Consider the following 17478-nt stretch of genomic DNA (forward strand, 5'->3'; position numbering starts at 1 on the left):
CAATTGTCCAAATGAGACCACCATCGGGGAGGTGGGGGGAGTCACCTCTCAGTACATAGTTTATAAATATATCACGTCTTCCCTCAAGGGGGCATGGATGCTTTCCCCCCTGCCTCCTCAATTTTCTCCCCCCCTACCGCCGCAAGGAGTAATAAATTTAATTTCCTGTTCGCTTATTGTTGTGATCATCGATTCTGGATTTTTATTATTATTATTATTACTATAAGAAAGGTACAATTCAAGATGTAAAAAGAAGAGAAAGAAAGAAAGAAAGCCAGACGTGAGAACAATAATCAAAATTACCATTTGCAGCCAGATAACACAAGGTTTATGTGGATTTAAGTTCTCTTTTACTTTATTAAACCAATGAATAAATAAAAAGCACGACATCTGGCGGTCCACAGCCTCCGCATCCTTGTGACATAGAGACCAAGGATTGCAAAACTGGCCCGTATGGGGGCCCCACCACCTGAAACACAGAACACAAATTTGTTTTTTAAAAAATATATTTTTTATTGGTTTTATAACAGATACAAAAAATAAACAGAAAACAGATACAAAATAGAAAACAACTAAAAACTAAAAATTGACACACAAAAATACAAAAAAGAAAAGAAAAATAAGAAAAGATTTCTTTACCCCTTTACTAATATAATTCTTAATCTGTTGAGTTCCTCCTTCCACGCTTCTATTATTAACTAATACAGCACTTTCTCCTTCTTGGCTCTTCACTTTTTCTAATAAACTCATTATAACTGTTAATAACAAATTTCTTACATTGAATATATAATTATAAACTACAAATCTAATATTTAATACACTATTAAATGAATTCCCTTCTCATTATAACCTATCACTTCTTCAGCCTCTTTGTACTTCCACTTCCCTTATACTTCCACTTCCCTTACACAGAACACAAACTTGAATCCTTTAAAGAGAACACAAATTTGAAGCTGTGCAAAGTGCAAGCCAAGAACATTCTCTGTGAGCTTTGTGTCCTATTAAGGACACAAGTAGTAGAGTAGAGTGATTGAAATTGATGGACAGGACTCACTCAAGTCCATTAATTTCCATGGGATTGCTCTGATAAGACCGTCTGGCCTGTGCATTTATACCATATACAGTGGTACCTTGGTTCTCGAACGGCTTAGTAGTCGAACAACTTGGAACCCGAACGCTTCGAACCCAGAAGTAAGTGTTCCGGTTTGCTAACTTTTTTCTGGAAGCCGAACGTGCTCCGTTTTGAGTGTTACCGCTTCCCATTTGAGTGCTACGCTGAGATTTGTCAGTTTTTATTTTGCGTTTTTGTTTTGTTTTTGTGACTGTGCGGAACCCAGTTCAGCTATGGATGGATTGATTGTGTGACTGCAGTACATTGCTTATTGCTTTCATTTTATGGATCAATGGTCTCATTAGATAGTAAAAAATTCATGTAAAATTGCTGTTTAGGGGCTGCTTTTAAAAGTCTGGAACGGATTAATCCGTTTTGCATCACTTTCTATGGGAAATCCCCCCCTTGATTTTGGAACGGGTTTGGTTTTGGAACAGACTTCCGGAACGGATTAACTTTGAGAACCAAGGTGCCACTGTATCGTCCTGCTTTAAGCAGACATGGCTTCTCCCAAAGGATCCTGGGATGTGTAGTTTTTTAAGCCATGATTCCCTCTTGGCAGGGGACTCTGGGAATTGCAGATCTCTTAAGGGGACCACAGGGTCCACGAACAACTATCAGCACCCATAACAAAGTTTTATCAAGATGCTTTGGGGGAAACCACAACTGTTTCAAGTGGGATGGCTCTGCTTTAAATGCATAGTGCAGGCATAGGCAACCTTGGCTCTCCAGATGTTTTGGAACTACAACTCCCATGATCCCTAGCTAATAGGGCCAGTGGTCAGGGATCATGGGAATTGTAGTTCCAAAACATCTGGAGAGCCAAGGTTGCCTATGTTTGGCATAGTGCATGGGCAGGCAAACTAAGGCCCGGGGGCCGGATCCGGCCCAATCACCTTCTAAATCCAGCCCGCGGACAGTCCGGGAATTAGCATGTTTTTACATGAGTAGAAAGTGTCCTTATATTTAAAATGCATTTCTGGGTTATTTGTGGGGCGTAGGAACTCGTTCATTTATTTTTTCCAAAATATAGTCCGGCCCCCCACAAGGTCTGAGGGATTTGGGACCGCCTAGAGTCCCATCTTGTGACCTGCTCTGATCCCGGGAGGCTGCATTAAAAAAGATCTACATTTGCCTACGTAGATATGCACGAAATTTTCAGCATGCCCATCCCACAGGTTCCTTGCATCAGCAGAATTTGAATTGTGAAGGGGGTTCTTTTTGTCCCAGTGCGGATGGCAGATGCCACGGAGGCGGTGGGAAGAATAGGACGTTTATTTCGCTATTTCCTTTTAAAGATATGCACATATATATTCACCATGCAACAGGCCCTCTCTTGTTACCGGTGGGTTTTTAAAAAAAAAAAAATAAAATAAAACACTTCGCTGACGTGGGTGGAAGTCTCCTTTCAGCCACCTTCATGCCAGATAAAAGAGTAGCTTTATTTTGCCCTGTGTACCTTGGCATATGGAGATAATATGGATTTATCCCTCTCGAAATGGGGGTGAGGCTGTTTGCTGTATGACCTGCTAAAAGTGGAGGTTGATGGGGAAGAGAATCTCAGAATCTTAGAATCGGAAGGGACCCCAAAGGGTCCTATAGTCCACCCCCTGCAATGCTGGAACCACAGCTACAAAACCCCAGAGAGGTGGCCATCCAACCTCTGCTTAAAAACCACCAATGAAGGTGAGTCCACCACCGCCAGAGGCCATCTGCTCCGCTGTTGAATGGCTCCCACCATCAGAAAGCTAGAAAGTGGGGACACACAATCAGAAGAACTTCTCCTCTTTTGTCTGGACGACGTTCCTGTTAGTACAGAAGCCTCCGAGCGTCTTTTCAGAAGCACCCAAACACCTGATTTGCAAAACAGGATCTAGTTCTGATTCTGTTCGGATTCAAATCTTCTTCCCCTCTCTTATCTCTCTCTGGTCCAGGGCAGATCTTGTGATGTTCTGGTTTAAACCATCATTCTTTCTGTCCTAGTGGCCATAGCCCCTCATTGGGCAGCAGGTGTCCTGCCCCGGCTGTTGAAATTTGCCCTCAATCTTTCCCAACATCAGGGTCTTTTCCAGGGAGTCTTCTCTTCTCATGAGGTGGCCAAAGTATTGGAGCCTCAGCTTCACGATCTGTCCTTCCAGTGAGCACTCAGGGCTGATTTCCTTCAGAATGGATAGGTTTGATCTTCTTGCAGTCTAGGATCCAATGAAATGTCAGTTTCTTTGAGATGCATACAGGTAAACCCCGTTTTGTGTCCCCCTTCGCCTGCATGGAGCATCTCCAAAAGTGCTCTGTGCTGGAGCTGAGTTACATCCAAGCAGATCATGCCCGTGGTGCGCATCCGAAGACAAAGCCTGCGCACCTTTCGTCAGCGGCTCGTGCTCTACTCCGTGCGGCAGCGATGTCAAGTGTTGTGACAGGGACAGAACACGCTTGAGGGCACGAGGCGGGTCAGAGTTCGCTCTGGAAGGTGCGGAAGGCATTTGGGTACCTTGTAATCACTGAGCCTGGAAGAAGCCAGTGGTATTCGTGTGTGTGAATCTTGCTGCTTCTGTTTCACTTACCTGCCTGCAAGAATCTTCCCCGCAATGAGACGAGGCTAAAAATACATTTTCAGTCAAGGAAGACAAGGCAACTCCTGAAGTTGGGGTGAGGTGGGGAGGGGAGGAGGAAGAATGGAGGGGAGTTTTGGGGGGGGAGATGAAAAAAATGTATATAGATGCTAGAGAGAGAATAGATACAGCCTGGGGAGCTCTTTTCCTGCTCCCCAAAATTGGAGAAAGTCTGGGTGCCACAAATACCTTCTCGCACCTCCTCTGCACCTAGGCTCTGGGCACTCTGGGAATTGTAATGCTAAAGAGGACTTTATTCCTCTTTATTTCTTTTTCTCATCGGGAGAAGTTTTTAATGCTTGATGTTTTGTTGTGTTGGTGTATTTTGCTGGAAGCTGCCCGGAATGGCCGGGTACAACCCAGTCAGATGGGTGGCATATAAAATAATCATCGCCATCATCTCTCTTTCTGTTTTTATTCTTTATGATTTCTAACTTCCACGATTGCTCTTTCCCCCCTTCCTTTTCTTATGCTTTCTCTGTCAATTTTACCTTTGTGAGACCCTGTGTGAAAGTCGGGGAAGGAGAGATCACCCAGGGTGGGAGGCTGGGAGAAGAGGGTGAAGCTCCCAAGGGAGAATTGGGAGCCTCCACCCCCTTTTGTGTGGGACAAGGGTTAAGTTCTACCTCTGATAGAGGGCTTTGTATTCCCGGCCCCCTCCTTATCTTTCTGCCTTTCTTTTTGGTTCCTCCTCTCCTTTTTTAAAAATTATTTCTTGGGGGGAAAAGAGGATTTTTAATATATACATGGTATATAAAAGTGCACAAAATCTAATAAGATGTGAAAAAAATGACAATTGTTACGATTCTCGTCCAATTTGTTCATGGCAAATCTACATTTCTCCGCAACTTGTTCACGTGTTGCAAGATTATACATTCCTTCTATCCATTCATTGAAAGTTGACACATTTTTATTTTTCCAGTTCATCAATACCAGTCTTTTTGCCGAGTCCATTCATATCGTCCCTTTGTCAAGTTCCATGTATTGGGTACATAATTCAAAAGGATGTTTTCCTCTGTGAATTTAAGGTTTTGCTGTATAGCCGCACTGGTCGTTTCTATCACCCTCTGCCAAAAAAATTCCAATGTAGGACAATGTAAGAACATATGTTTTAAAAAAGCATTGTCTCTATTACATCTCTAGCAGCTAGATGTCTTAGTTAGCTCTTTCATTTTTAAAAAAAAAATGTAATGGAGTCCAGTTAATTCAAAATATTATTTTTTGTCGTATGAGTCTTAGTTTAAGGTCCCCCTTTCCTTTCCTTTCTTTTTATTTAGATTTGCTGCCTTTTATCATATTGTGTATTGAAAAGTCTCAATAAAAAATATTTCAAAACGGGAATTGCAATGCTGTGAGCAGAATGGGGGTGGGTCTCCTAACAATTCTCAGCGCCCACAGTTCCCAGGATTTTGATCTTTCCATTCATATGAATCTCAAAGTGGCTTACAAACAATCAACAAGAATAACATAATAGAGCACCACAAATAAAATGCTCCTATGAATAAATAAATGAATCAGCGGAACAATGGATAGATCAATGGATCTACGAAACGCTGTTAACGAAACAGCAGCTTAGAATAAGCTGAACAAACTACAGCAAAAGTCGTATTATATGATTAACAAACCAATGCGACGTTTGTAATCTATAAAAACAGTATTAACATTAACTAAACGGCGACCCCCAAAATCAGCTAAGGGCTGTTAAGTTCACACACACTTTCCCTAACTCATAATCTTTTAACCGTTTAAAGTGGACTGGTGATACATCGATTGCATGGTGCAACTGGGCCTCTGCACCAGAAAATAATAAATCGTGAGGTTGGTTTTGGGGTGGGGTTCTGCTCGGTTTGGGTGCCGGCTGCAAGTTACCCGGGGCTGGATTGAGGACGGGACCCGGTGTGAGGAACTACCGGTATTTCTTTCTGCGTGGCATCTGTCTCTCTCCTTATTTCGCTTCCATCCTTGCCTCTTCCCGTCTCGTTAGCTTGAAATTTACTGAAATATTTAAATAGCAGAGCCACAGCTGTGCTCGGGTGATTTCCTCCCCTTTCCAAAAATACAAAACAAAAACCCCAACCCGTACAAACGCTCTTGATCATAAAGCTGCCTTCTGCCGTTCTCAAGGGCAGGGAGGGGGGTTTCTGCACAGCTGCAAAACGTTACATAGTGCAGATCGCACATGTCTGCTGGGTGCGATTGCAGCTGCAGCGACCGCCACCCCCGCCGTCCCATAAATGTATTCTGACACTAATGGAAAGGGTCCGTAAGGGGTGGGGAAATTCAGGCCCAGGGGCCAGGTGTCTCTGCATCCTGCCCCTGGAATGCTCTCCAAGCCCTGCACCTTTCCCAGGCCACGCCCCCTCTCCCCAGGCCACGCCCCCTCGCCAGCCCTGTTCTGCATCCCTTTGGGTGCAATTTCTGGGCGTTGTTGAGCTGCCATGACAGGTTGAAAAGGTGGGTGTGAGCATGGAGCTCGCTGTACGAAACCTGGGAGTCTCCTTCGTTGCCCTGGCTCCCATGCCGTGCGCATGTTCCCTCCATCTCTCATGGCAATACAGTGCATGTGTTTATTTCTGTGCAGAAATCCCCTTCGCAAGCGCCATGTCGCACCTTAGCGTGGCTGTTGCGGACCGGTTGGATGCAGAGGAATGGTGGGAGGAACCAGCTGGAGAGCCCCCAAAGGATGAAGGCTCAGAGCCTGGGGGTTGGTGGTGGGACAACGACAAGTGGGCACAGGGAGAAGAGTGGGGGGAGGAGGTGTTGGAAGCTGAAGGGGCAACAGGGCTTAGTGAGCAGGGAGAGTCTGTGGCAGAGAGAAGTCGAGAATCAGAGGCAGAGAGGGGTCTGGCTGGTGGAGAGTCATGGGTGTCTCTCCATCCTGCTGCAACAAGCTCCCTTCCCCACTTGTCTCCCAGAATCAGAAGAGGCATGAAGAGGGCCAAGGAGAAGTTAGCTTCTTGCAGGCACAGTCTTAGTTTGCTTGGCTGTAGGAAGGCAGGGACCTTTGGTCTCGGAGGCAAGACATCCCCCTTCCTTTTGTGCTAATAAAGTGTTAACTCCAACTTCCAAAGTGTGATTTATTGCTGGCTTTCTTGCTCCTTTCCGCCACTCAAGAAACGAGATCTAGTGGTGGGGTTGTGTAGATTGAAGGAGGTTTGGCTATGCAGGCATGGGCAGCTGTGGTTTTCAGTGGCGGATGTTACACGGAGGGAGAACAGGGGTCAGTCTCCTCCCTCTTGAGTGGCCTGGCAGTGAAGACACGAACTCAGACTCCTGTTCCTACCAAAATGTTTAATGCTCGGATCGGTGTGATCCGTGCGTTCAAAAGCACAGCAGGTGCTATGCATGGCTCTGCAAGCCAAGATGTTGATCCAGCCCATCACATGTTCCCATTGTAAGGAAGAGGGGCATCAATTTGACACTGGCAATTTGATACTGACAAGCTGGACCGTGTCCAGAGGAGGGCAACGAAAATGGTCAAAGGCCTGGAAACGATGCCTTATGAGGAACGGCTTAGGGAGCTGGGTATGTTTAGCCTGGAGAAGAGAAGGTTAAGGGGGGATATGATAGCCATGTTCAAATATATAAAAGGATGTCATATGGAGGAGGGAGAAAGATTGTTTTCTGCTGCTCCAGAGAAGCGGACACGGAGCAATGGATTCAAACTACAAGAAAGAAGATTCCACCTAAACATTAGGAAGAACTTCCTGACAGTAAGAGCTGTTCGACAGTGGAATTTGCTGCCAAGAAGTGTGGTGGAGTCTCCTTCTTTGGAGGTCTTTAAGCAGAGGCTTGACAGGCATATGTCAAGAATGCTTTGATGATGTTTCCATGCTTGGCAGGGGGTTGGACTGGATGGCCCTTGTGGTCTATTCCAACTCTATGATTCTATGAATTTCCCATTTCACCCATGTTATCTGTTATAAATAATAATAATAATATCTGTTATAAATAATAATACAGTATAAATAATAATACAGTTCCTCATAAGGCATCGTTTCCAGGCCTTTTACCATTTTGGTTGCCCTCTTCTGGACACCCAAAATGGACACTTGAAGCCATGGGTTCGAGTCCTACCCTCCATAGCAGCGGAAAACAAGACTTCTCCATCCTCCATATGTCAGCCCTTTAGATATCTGAAGATGGGTATCACATCTCCTCTCGGTTTCCTCTTTTCCAGTCTAAACATACAGTACCTAATTCCTTCCACAATTCGGCATGTGGCTTAATTTCCAGACCCGTGACATCTTGGTTGCCCGCCTCGTCGGCACACATTATATGCTGCAAAATACTTAAATAGGTGTGCAATAAGCCAAACTAATAGTTAAAGAGCAAAGCAACTAACCTTAGGTTTACTGGTTTTTGAAAGCTTACAAATTTGTTTTTAAAATCTGTACATTTTTACTCTTTTTTTATTCATCATTTGTGAAATATTTCAAGTTATGAAATATTCTCTCCCTCCTCCCCCCCCCTTTCTATTTCTTGCACATAAAGGTCCCCCCGAATTCATCAAGAACCCTGTGGACCAGATCGGGGTCTCCGGAGGGGTGGCATCCTTCGTCTGCCAAGCGAGGGGAGACCCCAAGCCCCGCGTCACCTGGAACAAGAAGGGGAAGAAAGTGAACTCCCAGAGGTTTGAGGTAAGCATTTAGGGCTCTAGTGTTGCTTCAAACACATCCGTTGTTTGCATGTTTTTAAAATGTTCTCAAGAGTCTTCTGTTTAGATCGGGGGTGCCCAAACTTTTTTCCAAGAGGGCCAGATTTGATGAAGTGAACATGTGTGAGGGCCAACCAAAGTTGTTGAGCTCTCTTTTAGGATTTGACCCCAAGAAATAAACTGCCACAGGGGCTGGATTAGGCCCCCCCGAAACGGACTTTGGACATGCCTGGTTTAGGAGGAGGTGATTTATAAATCAGTGATTATAATTCACTTGTTAGTGTGTTGGAGGAGGACCAGGGAAACCAGGGTTCAAATCCCTGCCTGGCCACATGAAGCTCACTGGGTGACCACACACTCTCTCTCTCTGCTTAGCCCTACCTCACAGGGTTGTTGTGAGGATAAAATGAGGAGGGGGAGAGAACCATGTATATCACATTGAGCTCCTCGGAGCAAAGATGGGGGTATAAATGCAATGAATGAATCATCATCAATTGCAGGGGGCAGGAAGGAGGGATGGAATGTTGGAACTGGGAGCCAGGTTCGAATCCCTGAGAAACAAACTGTGTGTCCTTCAGCCAGTTGTTGTCTCTCAGCCTACCTCACAGGCTTGCTGAGAAGATAAAGGGGGTGGGGGTAGAACAACAGCAGTCCATGCTTTGGGGAGGACCGGTAGGGTAAAATAATGCATGTGCAATATTTAATCCCTCAAAGTCGTAAGTGTTGTTTGAGATGGAAATGCTGCTTAGATTTTGTAAGCATCCTTTTGGCGTCTCCAGTGTGTTTTGTTCTGTGCCCCCCAGTGCAAAGTCTTTTATGTCTCTTCACATGTTTCTCTATGCACAAGCTCAGGAGGGAGAAGGATTTTTCATCCCCTGCACAAAATAGCTGTCATGCGGTGCAGGAAATAGGAAATCCAAATGGCAAATCTGCTGTTGGGTTGTTGTTTTCTGCCTGATGGACTCAGAGGAAGGGCAATGTGAAAAGAGACAGAGAGAGAGAGATGTGATTTTACAGGTGAAACTCGGGAAATTAGAATATTGTCGAAAAGTGCATTTATTTCAGTAATGCAACTTATTATTATTTATTTTTCTTTTAATTTTTACAAATGCTTTCCTTTGGGAATTCCACAGTTCTAAAACAAATAGTTACAATAATACAAAAATAAGCATCGCTATTACATTTCATTAATTACATCCCATTTATAATTGACCCGCCTAACGACAAATAATTACAATTACAACCAATAAAGGCTTGACATATCTTGCTTTGCATGTCATGCATCTATCTCATAGATTGGTTCCACCTTTTAAGTTGCATTGCTGAAATAAATGCAGTTTTCGACGATATTCTAATTTTCCGAGTTTCACCTGTAGTCCTTGTTTTTTGTCAACGTACGTATGCAACAGATTTCTCTCCCGTCGTTTTAAGGGCAATCTGTAACTCTCAGCCTGGTTTCAAAAAGCTCTCTGTAGTTGCTCTGTTGCGTAGCTGCCAACCCTCCCTTTTTTTGCTGGAAATTCCCTTATTCCAGCGTCGTTTCCCACTGCTATTCTGGATTGTTAGATATACCGTAGACTGTCCCCGGGACAGGTGAGGCTGCTGCTGATCCCTTATTTTCAAATCCGAAAGTTGACAGCTATGGTCCATTGAGACGTCTTGAAAGTGTTGCTCCTCCTCTGGAAGGCTGCTGAGAGGCCGTCTCAAGCCGGTCGGGCGCCCTGGCGCGGAGATCGCTCCGGCGCCCCCGCCCTGGTGGGTGGGCACAGCGCGGAGCACGGCTTCCGCATGGCTTCGACGCGCAGTGCCCTCCTGCCGGCCCAGCTCCGCACCACCAAGACTACCCCTAGAGCCGGACCTGCTGAGTGGGGAGTAAGATTGGGGGGAGGGGGATGTCAGAGAGGAAGTGGGGAGAGCAGGAGAGAGAAGAGGTGACAGAGGAAGAAAGAGAAATTGGCCAAAAAAAAATGTATAAATACAAATCAAATAAGTGTTGGAAATGTAAAGAGTAATAAGGTTCTTTTTATCGTCTGTGGTGGTCTTGTAGTAAGGTTAAAGCTTACTGGGAAATGATATGCAATGAATAACATTTGTAAAAGAAAAAACCCAGAAGCTTTCCTTTTGGGAATTACAGGGGCAGAACTACCCAAACTGTATAGAAACTTATTCATGCATGCGACCACAGCGGCAAGAATGTTACTTGCCCAAAAATGGAAAGAAGGAAGAAGTCCCAGCGAAAGAAGAATGGATGCAAAAACTTATGGAATATGCAGAAGAATAAGAAATCAAGATAAAGAACTTATTAATAAAAGAATGGAAATGGTTTATTGAATATTATCAGATAAATTGTAAACAGATTAAAACATTAGCAGGATTATTGTAATAACCTGCAGTTTTATATAAGTTTTATATTTAAAGTAGATGAATAAATGAGCAAATTAAGTTCATTTGGATATGCAGAAAATATTAAAAATAAATTTAAGGAACCACAGAAAGAGGGTGAAGGAAGTCGAGTTTTGAAATGTTATAATGATTAAAATTATTGAAATGTATAAAACTGAAAATCATAAATAAAATACATAAAAAGTAAAAAAGAGAAAGAAGGGGTGTCAGAGGGGGATGTCAGAGAGAGAACAGTGGTTGACTCAAAATTGCAAGGAGTCGGACCCAAATTATGCATCTTCTCCATGACTGTTACCTTTGTACCCTCAGTTTTAAAATACAGTCGTCCCTTGGAAGTCGAACGGAATCTGTTCCAGAAGTCCATTTGACTTCCAAAATGTTTAGAAACCAAAGTGTGGCTTCTGATTGGCTGCAGGAAGCTCCTGCAGCCAATCGGAGGCCCTGCCGGATGTTCGGCTTCCAAAAATAGTTCGCAAACCGGAACAGTCCCTTCCGGGCGTTGGTGAGCCAAAGCGTTGGAGAACTCTTGCTGTTGTTTAGTTGTTTAGTCGTGACCGACTCTTCTTGACCCCATGGACCATAGCACGCCAGGCACTCCTGTTGGAGAACTAAGCTATTCAAAAACTAAGGTACGGCTGTACAGTGTTATTTCCTTTGAGGCTGAGACAACAAAATACAGGAAGGGGTGATCGGGGGACTTGGAGATGCGCTCTGCTAACAGTGATCCCCACTCCTAGATAACTCCTTGGCCTTTTAACACTTACTTTCTCCTCCTCTCCCTGTCTCAGACGATTGAGTTTGACGAAGGTGCCGGCGCTGTCTTGAGGATCCAGCCCCTCCGCACCCCCAGGGACGAAAACATTTATGAATGTGTTGCTCAGAACTCCGTGGCAGAGATCACCGTCAACGCCAAACTGACTGTCCTGAGAGGTAAATTCCTGCGACGGGGCAGGTCTTTCGTTGCTTGGTGTTTCGTCTGTCCAATATTCTAAGGCTGCTTATTTGGGGTGAAGCTCTGCAGGGCATACCCGAAAGTTGAATGTGCGTTGGATCTGCCAGTAGAAGATTCCAGCAGACTTGGGTGCTTTAAAGGCAAGGGCTGGTGCAGTGCCATTTTCAATGCAATTGTTTGTATGCTTTTAATAGGTAGATTTAACTCTATCCATGTTTAATTGTTTTTTAACGATTTCCCCCTATGTTGTCGGCTGTTCTTATTTCTAGCTGTAAACTGCCTTGAGTCCATGTCAAATAATAATAATAATAATAATAATAATAATAATAATAATAGCAGCAGATAGTTCCTGCAGGAAGTTCTGCGCCTCCTCCTTGCTTTCTCAACAAGGGAACGCCTTGCACTTTCTCTTGCTTCCGTAAAATAAAGGTCAAGGACCCCTGACAGTTAAGTCCAATCGCAGACGACTCTGGGGTTGCGGCGCTCATCTCGCTTTACAGGCCGAGGGAGCCGGCGTTTGTCCACAGACAGTTTTTCCGGGTCATGTGGCCAGCAGGACTAAGCCGCTTCTGGCACAATGGAACACTGAAACCAGAGCAGCGCACGGAAATGCCGTTTACCTTCCCGCTGGAGCGGTACCTATTTATCTACAGTGGTACCTCGGTTTGTGACCGCTTTGGGGAGCGACCGCTTCGGTTTCCAACCACCACGGACCCGGAAGTGTTTATATCTGCGTTCTGCGGCAATCGGATGCGCAGAAGCGATCTGCGCATGGCGCGCGTGCGCAGGAGTGCTCTATCGGCGCTTCATACACACGCATAAGCGTGCCTCGGGGAGCGACTGGCTCCCCGGAACCAATTGTGTTCGCAAACCGAGGTACCACTGTACTTGCACTTTTCACGTGCTTTCGAACTGCTAGGTTAGAAGGAGCTGGGACCGAGCAACGGGAGCTCACCCCGTCGTGGGGATTCGAACCGCCGACCTTCTGATTTCCAAGCCCTAGGCTCAGTGGTTTAGACCACAGCGCCAACCCCTATTCCCCGTTGCTCCCGTACATTCAACCAAATGCCACTCCACCTTGCAATGGAGCAGGCGGCGTTCCTGAAGCTCGGCAAGAGGCCCACAGGTCCTTGTTCCGTGGTCTCCCAGTGAGTGGCAAGGTGTCGCTTCGCCGGGGATCTCTGCTGCAGGGAGTTAAGCAGGGAGGGTTTCCATATCAGGCAAGACACCGCTTTATCTTAGCAGCGTCTCAAGGGACTGGGATTGTAGGGCAACAGATATGTCTTCGCTTCGTTTCCAGTTGTTTGTGATGGTTTCTGGGGAAAAGAAATATTACCCTTCTTGTTGTTAGGAGCACAGGAAGCTGCTTTTTCCTGCGATAGACCGTCTACCCCGATATTGCTCTTAATTCTAACTGACAGTGTGTCTCTAGGGTATCAGGCCGAGAGAGGGATCCATTCCCCCCCCCTCCATTACTAAGCGTCTCATCATTTTAAACAGGACTGGATCTGGGGCCTTCTGCTCAGCTGCTGAATTTCTCTTCCCCAAAACATGACATTTTATTATTGTTGTTGTTTAGTCATTTAGTCGTGTCCGACTCTTCGTGACCCCATGGACCATAGCACGCCAGGCACTCCTGTCTTCCACCGCCTCCCACAGTTTGGTCAAACTCATGTTCTCATAGCTTCGAGAACACTGTCCAACCATCTCGTCCTCTGTCGTCCCCTTCTCCTTGTGCCCTCCATATTTCCCAACATCAGGGTCTTTTCCAGGGAGTCTTCTCTTCTCATGAGGTGGCCAAAGTATTGGAGCCTCAGCTTCACGATCTGTCCTTCCAGTGAGCACTCAGGGCTGATTTCCTTCAGAATGGATAGGTTTGATCTTCTTGCAGTCCATGGGACTCTCAAGAGTCTCCTCCAGCACCATAATTCAAAAGCATCCATTCTTTGGCGATCAGCCTTCTTTATGGTCCAGCTCTCACTTCCATACATCACTACTGGGAAAACCATAGCTTTAACTATACGGACCTTTGTCGGCAAGGTGATGTCTCTGCTTTTTAAGATGCTGTCTAGGTTTGTCATTGCTTTTCTCCCAAGAAGCAGGCGTCTTTTAATTTCGTGACTGCTGTCACCATCTGCAGTGATCAAGGAGCCCAAGAAAGTAAAATCTCTCACTGCCTCCATTTTATTATTATTAAAAATAAATGTTAGCCTCCTTCCCCCCTAAACAACTAAACAACAACAGTGTGGATGATGGAACGTTGGGCATCTTGAGTTCAAAGCACAGGAAATAAAATAATAGAATTGAGAAGGGACCTCGAGGGCATTAGCCCAACACCCCAGCAACGTGGAAGTCTTCTGGATCCTCCACCTGCCCCCCCCCAGAAATGTGCAGGTTTTCCTCGATAGCCCAAACCCGTATGTTCCTAAACCACAAGAACAATTGCAGGTTTTTCCCCAAATATTTCCATTGCTCGGCTGCCAGAATCCTGCCTGCAGCTGACACCCGCATCAAAAGTTCTTCAGAGCAACGAGCTTTCATGCTGTCAGTCTGCATATTCGCTGCAGAGAGCTGTGCTAACATCTGTGCGTCTCCTGTCCCGATGGCTGAGCCAGATGCAACTCTAGACTCTTATTTAAGGCTTCTCCCCACATTCCTTGGAGTGGGTGATGGCCAAAGCAAAAACCAAAAACAGGGAAAGGCAGTGTCCGTCCCCCCGTCCGTCCGTCCCCCCAAAAAACCTGGAGAAAAAAACAGGGTAGCTAAACAAACAAGCACAAATAATGAACATTAAGTACTGGACCGGTGATAGTGAATAAATCACGAAGCGGGCACAGTTTCAAATGGATCCTTAGCGCCGTCGAAAGGGAAGCCCTCTTTGATGACAAATACAAATGTGCGGAAAGAGCGGGGTGGGGGGGAATATATTACGCAAGGCTAGAATTGCCCCGCAGCTGCACCTGTTCAAGCTCTGGGCCTCTACAAGCTCCACAGCTGTCGCTCGTCTGGGGTGGGGACCCATGAAGCAGCCTGCCTTGTCTCCCCCTCCGTTGGGGGCTGGCAAACAGGCAAAAGTGTCAGCCCAGGAGGGACTCCGCTGACAAGGGAGGGTTGCCACCGGCCAGCTGGCATGCTCATTACGTGGCCGACGAGTGCTGCCCCCTCCCCGTTCAAACACAGCCTACACCCCCCTCGCTGGGCTCTCAAAGCTTCGTTAGGTGATGTGCTAATTGCCGCGGCTCTCTCCGGTTAGCAAAAAAAGGTGGCCACCCAGCCGGAAAACACTGCTGGCGTTAAGCAGAAGTTGTCTGCGTCCCCCACCCCCACCCCCACTGGCCCGCTGCCAGAACTGGAGAGTGGGGAGTAGGAATAAAATCTCAGCACACAGCCAGGGTGGACTTAATTGAAGCCCTGCTGGTTCAGGCCAGTAGCCCATCAAATCCTAGAACTGCAGCATTGGAAGGGGCCCAAGGGTCATCTAGTCCAACCCCCTGCAATGCAGGGATTTCAGCTAGATCGTCCAGGACTGGTGGCCATCCAAGCTCTGCTTAAAATCCTCCAAGGAAGGAGAGTCCACCACCATCCGAGGGAGTCCGTTCTACTCTCGAATGGCTGTTAAACATCAGAATATCCTCCCTAATGTTGAGTCAGAATCTCCTTTCTCGTAATTTAATCCATTGATTTGGGTCCTAGCCTCTGGAACAGGAGATAACAAGCTGGCTCCATCTTCCATGGGATAGTCCTTCAGATATTTGAAGCTGGCTATCGTATCTCCTCTCCGTCTCCTCTTTTCCAAGCTGAACATATCCAGCTCCCTCAACTGTTCCTCATAAGGCTTGGTTTCCAGACCTTTAATCATCTTGGTTGCCCTCCTCCGCACACCTTCCAGCTTGTCAATAGCCATCTTAAATTGTGCTGCCCAGAGATGCATTTTAAATAAAAGCACACATTCTACTCATGTTAAAATACCAGGCAGGTCCCACAAATAACCCAGAGATGCATTTTAAATAAAAGGACACATTTTACTCATGTAAAAACACCAGGCAGGCCCCACAAATAACCCAGAGATGCATTTTAAATAAAAGGACACATTCTACTCATGTAAAAACACGCCGATTCCCGGACCGTCCGCGGGCAGCATTGAGAAGGCGATTGGGCCACATCCAGTCCACGGGCCTTAGGTTGCCTACCTCTGCTCTAACCACTATGCCACACTGATTCTCAAGTCATTGAACAGTGGCCAGCCATTGAAAGTCCTCTCCTCCGTGAATTTGCATCCTGGGAGCTCTGAGCTGTTGCGTGGGGGCAACAGGAACCCCAAGCTTGCGATGTTTGAGCAGGAATATTGGGGGCTGAGTGAGCTGCTGCAACACTGGACGCCTCTAGACAACCTGTTAATTGAGCGTATTTATCCTGATTTGTTGCCAGGCAGATTAGACATCCGTGGCGGTTTAGTGAGCATGCATCCTTCATTTGTTTGTGTGGAGTTCAGAAGATGCTGCGTCAAAGCAAGGGTGCAGAGGAGGGCGATGGTGAAGGGTCTGGAAACCAAGCCTTGTGAGGAGCGGTTGAAGGAGTTGGGGATGTTTAGCCTGGAAAAGAGGAGACAGACAGACAGGAGGATAGGACAGTCGTCCTCAAATATCTCAAGGGCTGTCACATGGAAGAGGGAGTGTGTTTGTATTCTCCTTCTCTGGAGGGTAGGATTCGAACCCATGGCTTCAAATTACCAAAAAAAGGAGATTCCTGCTCAACATCAGGAATAACTTTCTGATCACAGGAGCTGTTCCACAGTGAAACAGACTCTCTCAGAAGGTGGTGGGCTCTCCTTTGCTGGAAGTTTTTAAACAAAGGTTGGGTGGCCACCTGTCAGGGATTCTTAAGCTGCAATTCCTGCATTACAGGGGGCTGGACTAGATGACGCCCGGGGATCCCTCACAACGCTTCAGTTCAGTGATTCGGTGACCTTTCGTCCAGGGCTTCCTTGTGCAAAATCTTCTATAAAAGATCTCAAAGTAGCTGTCTTATTACAAAAGAATTTCAGAAATAGACGGGAAAGAGAAGTTGCTGAATTGCAACTTATTACCAAACTTAAAACCATGGAGAGCTCTGGTCTGAATAGAGACATTGGATTCTTATCTCATTATACATGGTCAAGCTATTTTTAGCCATCTCATCCCTTCCTTTTTCCTGCAAGACCAATTGTAGTCGTTACAGTCGTCAACAGGCTTACCCCACCTATCAACCAATCACCCATTCCCACCACCCTTCTGAGTAATACCCCCACTCCCACCCTCTCACTATATATAAGGGTCTGGTGACTTCTGTTTCAGTGTATCTGAAGAAGTGTGCATGCACACGAAAGCTCATACCAATGACAAACTTAGTTGGTCTCTAAGGTGCTACTGGAAGGAAGTTTTTTTATTTTGTTTCGACTACGGCAGACCAACACGCCTACCTACCTGTAACTCTCCCTAGAGAGTTTTGCACGGTGCAGGGCAATATTTGCCACCCTAGAAGAGAGGGTGGCAAATATAGAAGAGAGGCTGGACCATAAAGAACGCTGATTGCCGAAGAATTGATGCTTTTGAATTATGGTGCTGGGGGAGACTCTTGAGAGTCCCATGGACTGCAAGAAGATCAAACCTCTCCATTCTGAAGGAAATCAGCCCTGAGTGCTCACTGGAAGGACAGATCGTGAAACTGAGGCTCCAATACTTTGGCCACCTCATGAGAAGAAGAATCC

General features: G+C 46.0%; 1 protein-coding gene across 5 annotated transcripts in view; it reads left to right on the forward strand.

The window, feature by feature from the left end:
* The window catches only part of PTPRS (protein tyrosine phosphatase receptor type S), a 282909-nt gene that overhangs the window by 129540 nt on the left and 135891 nt on the right, over nucleotides 1-17478 (forward strand). For all 5 annotated transcript variants that reach the window (XM_088672957.1, XM_060275383.2, XM_035118880.3 and 2 more), the window contains 2 exons: nucleotides 8215-8360; nucleotides 11569-11710. In XM_088672957.1, the coding sequence (XP_088529083.1) occupies nucleotides 8215-8360; nucleotides 11569-11710 (288 nt within the window). The remainder of the gene's footprint in view (nucleotides 1-8214; nucleotides 8361-11568; nucleotides 11711-17478) is intronic.

This window comes from Zootoca vivipara, chromosome 6 (assembly GCF_965207765.1).
Source record: "Zootoca vivipara chromosome 6, rZooViv2.hap1.1, whole genome shotgun sequence".
NCBI classification, from domain to species: domain Eukaryota; kingdom Metazoa; phylum Chordata; class Lepidosauria; order Squamata; family Lacertidae; genus Zootoca; species Zootoca vivipara.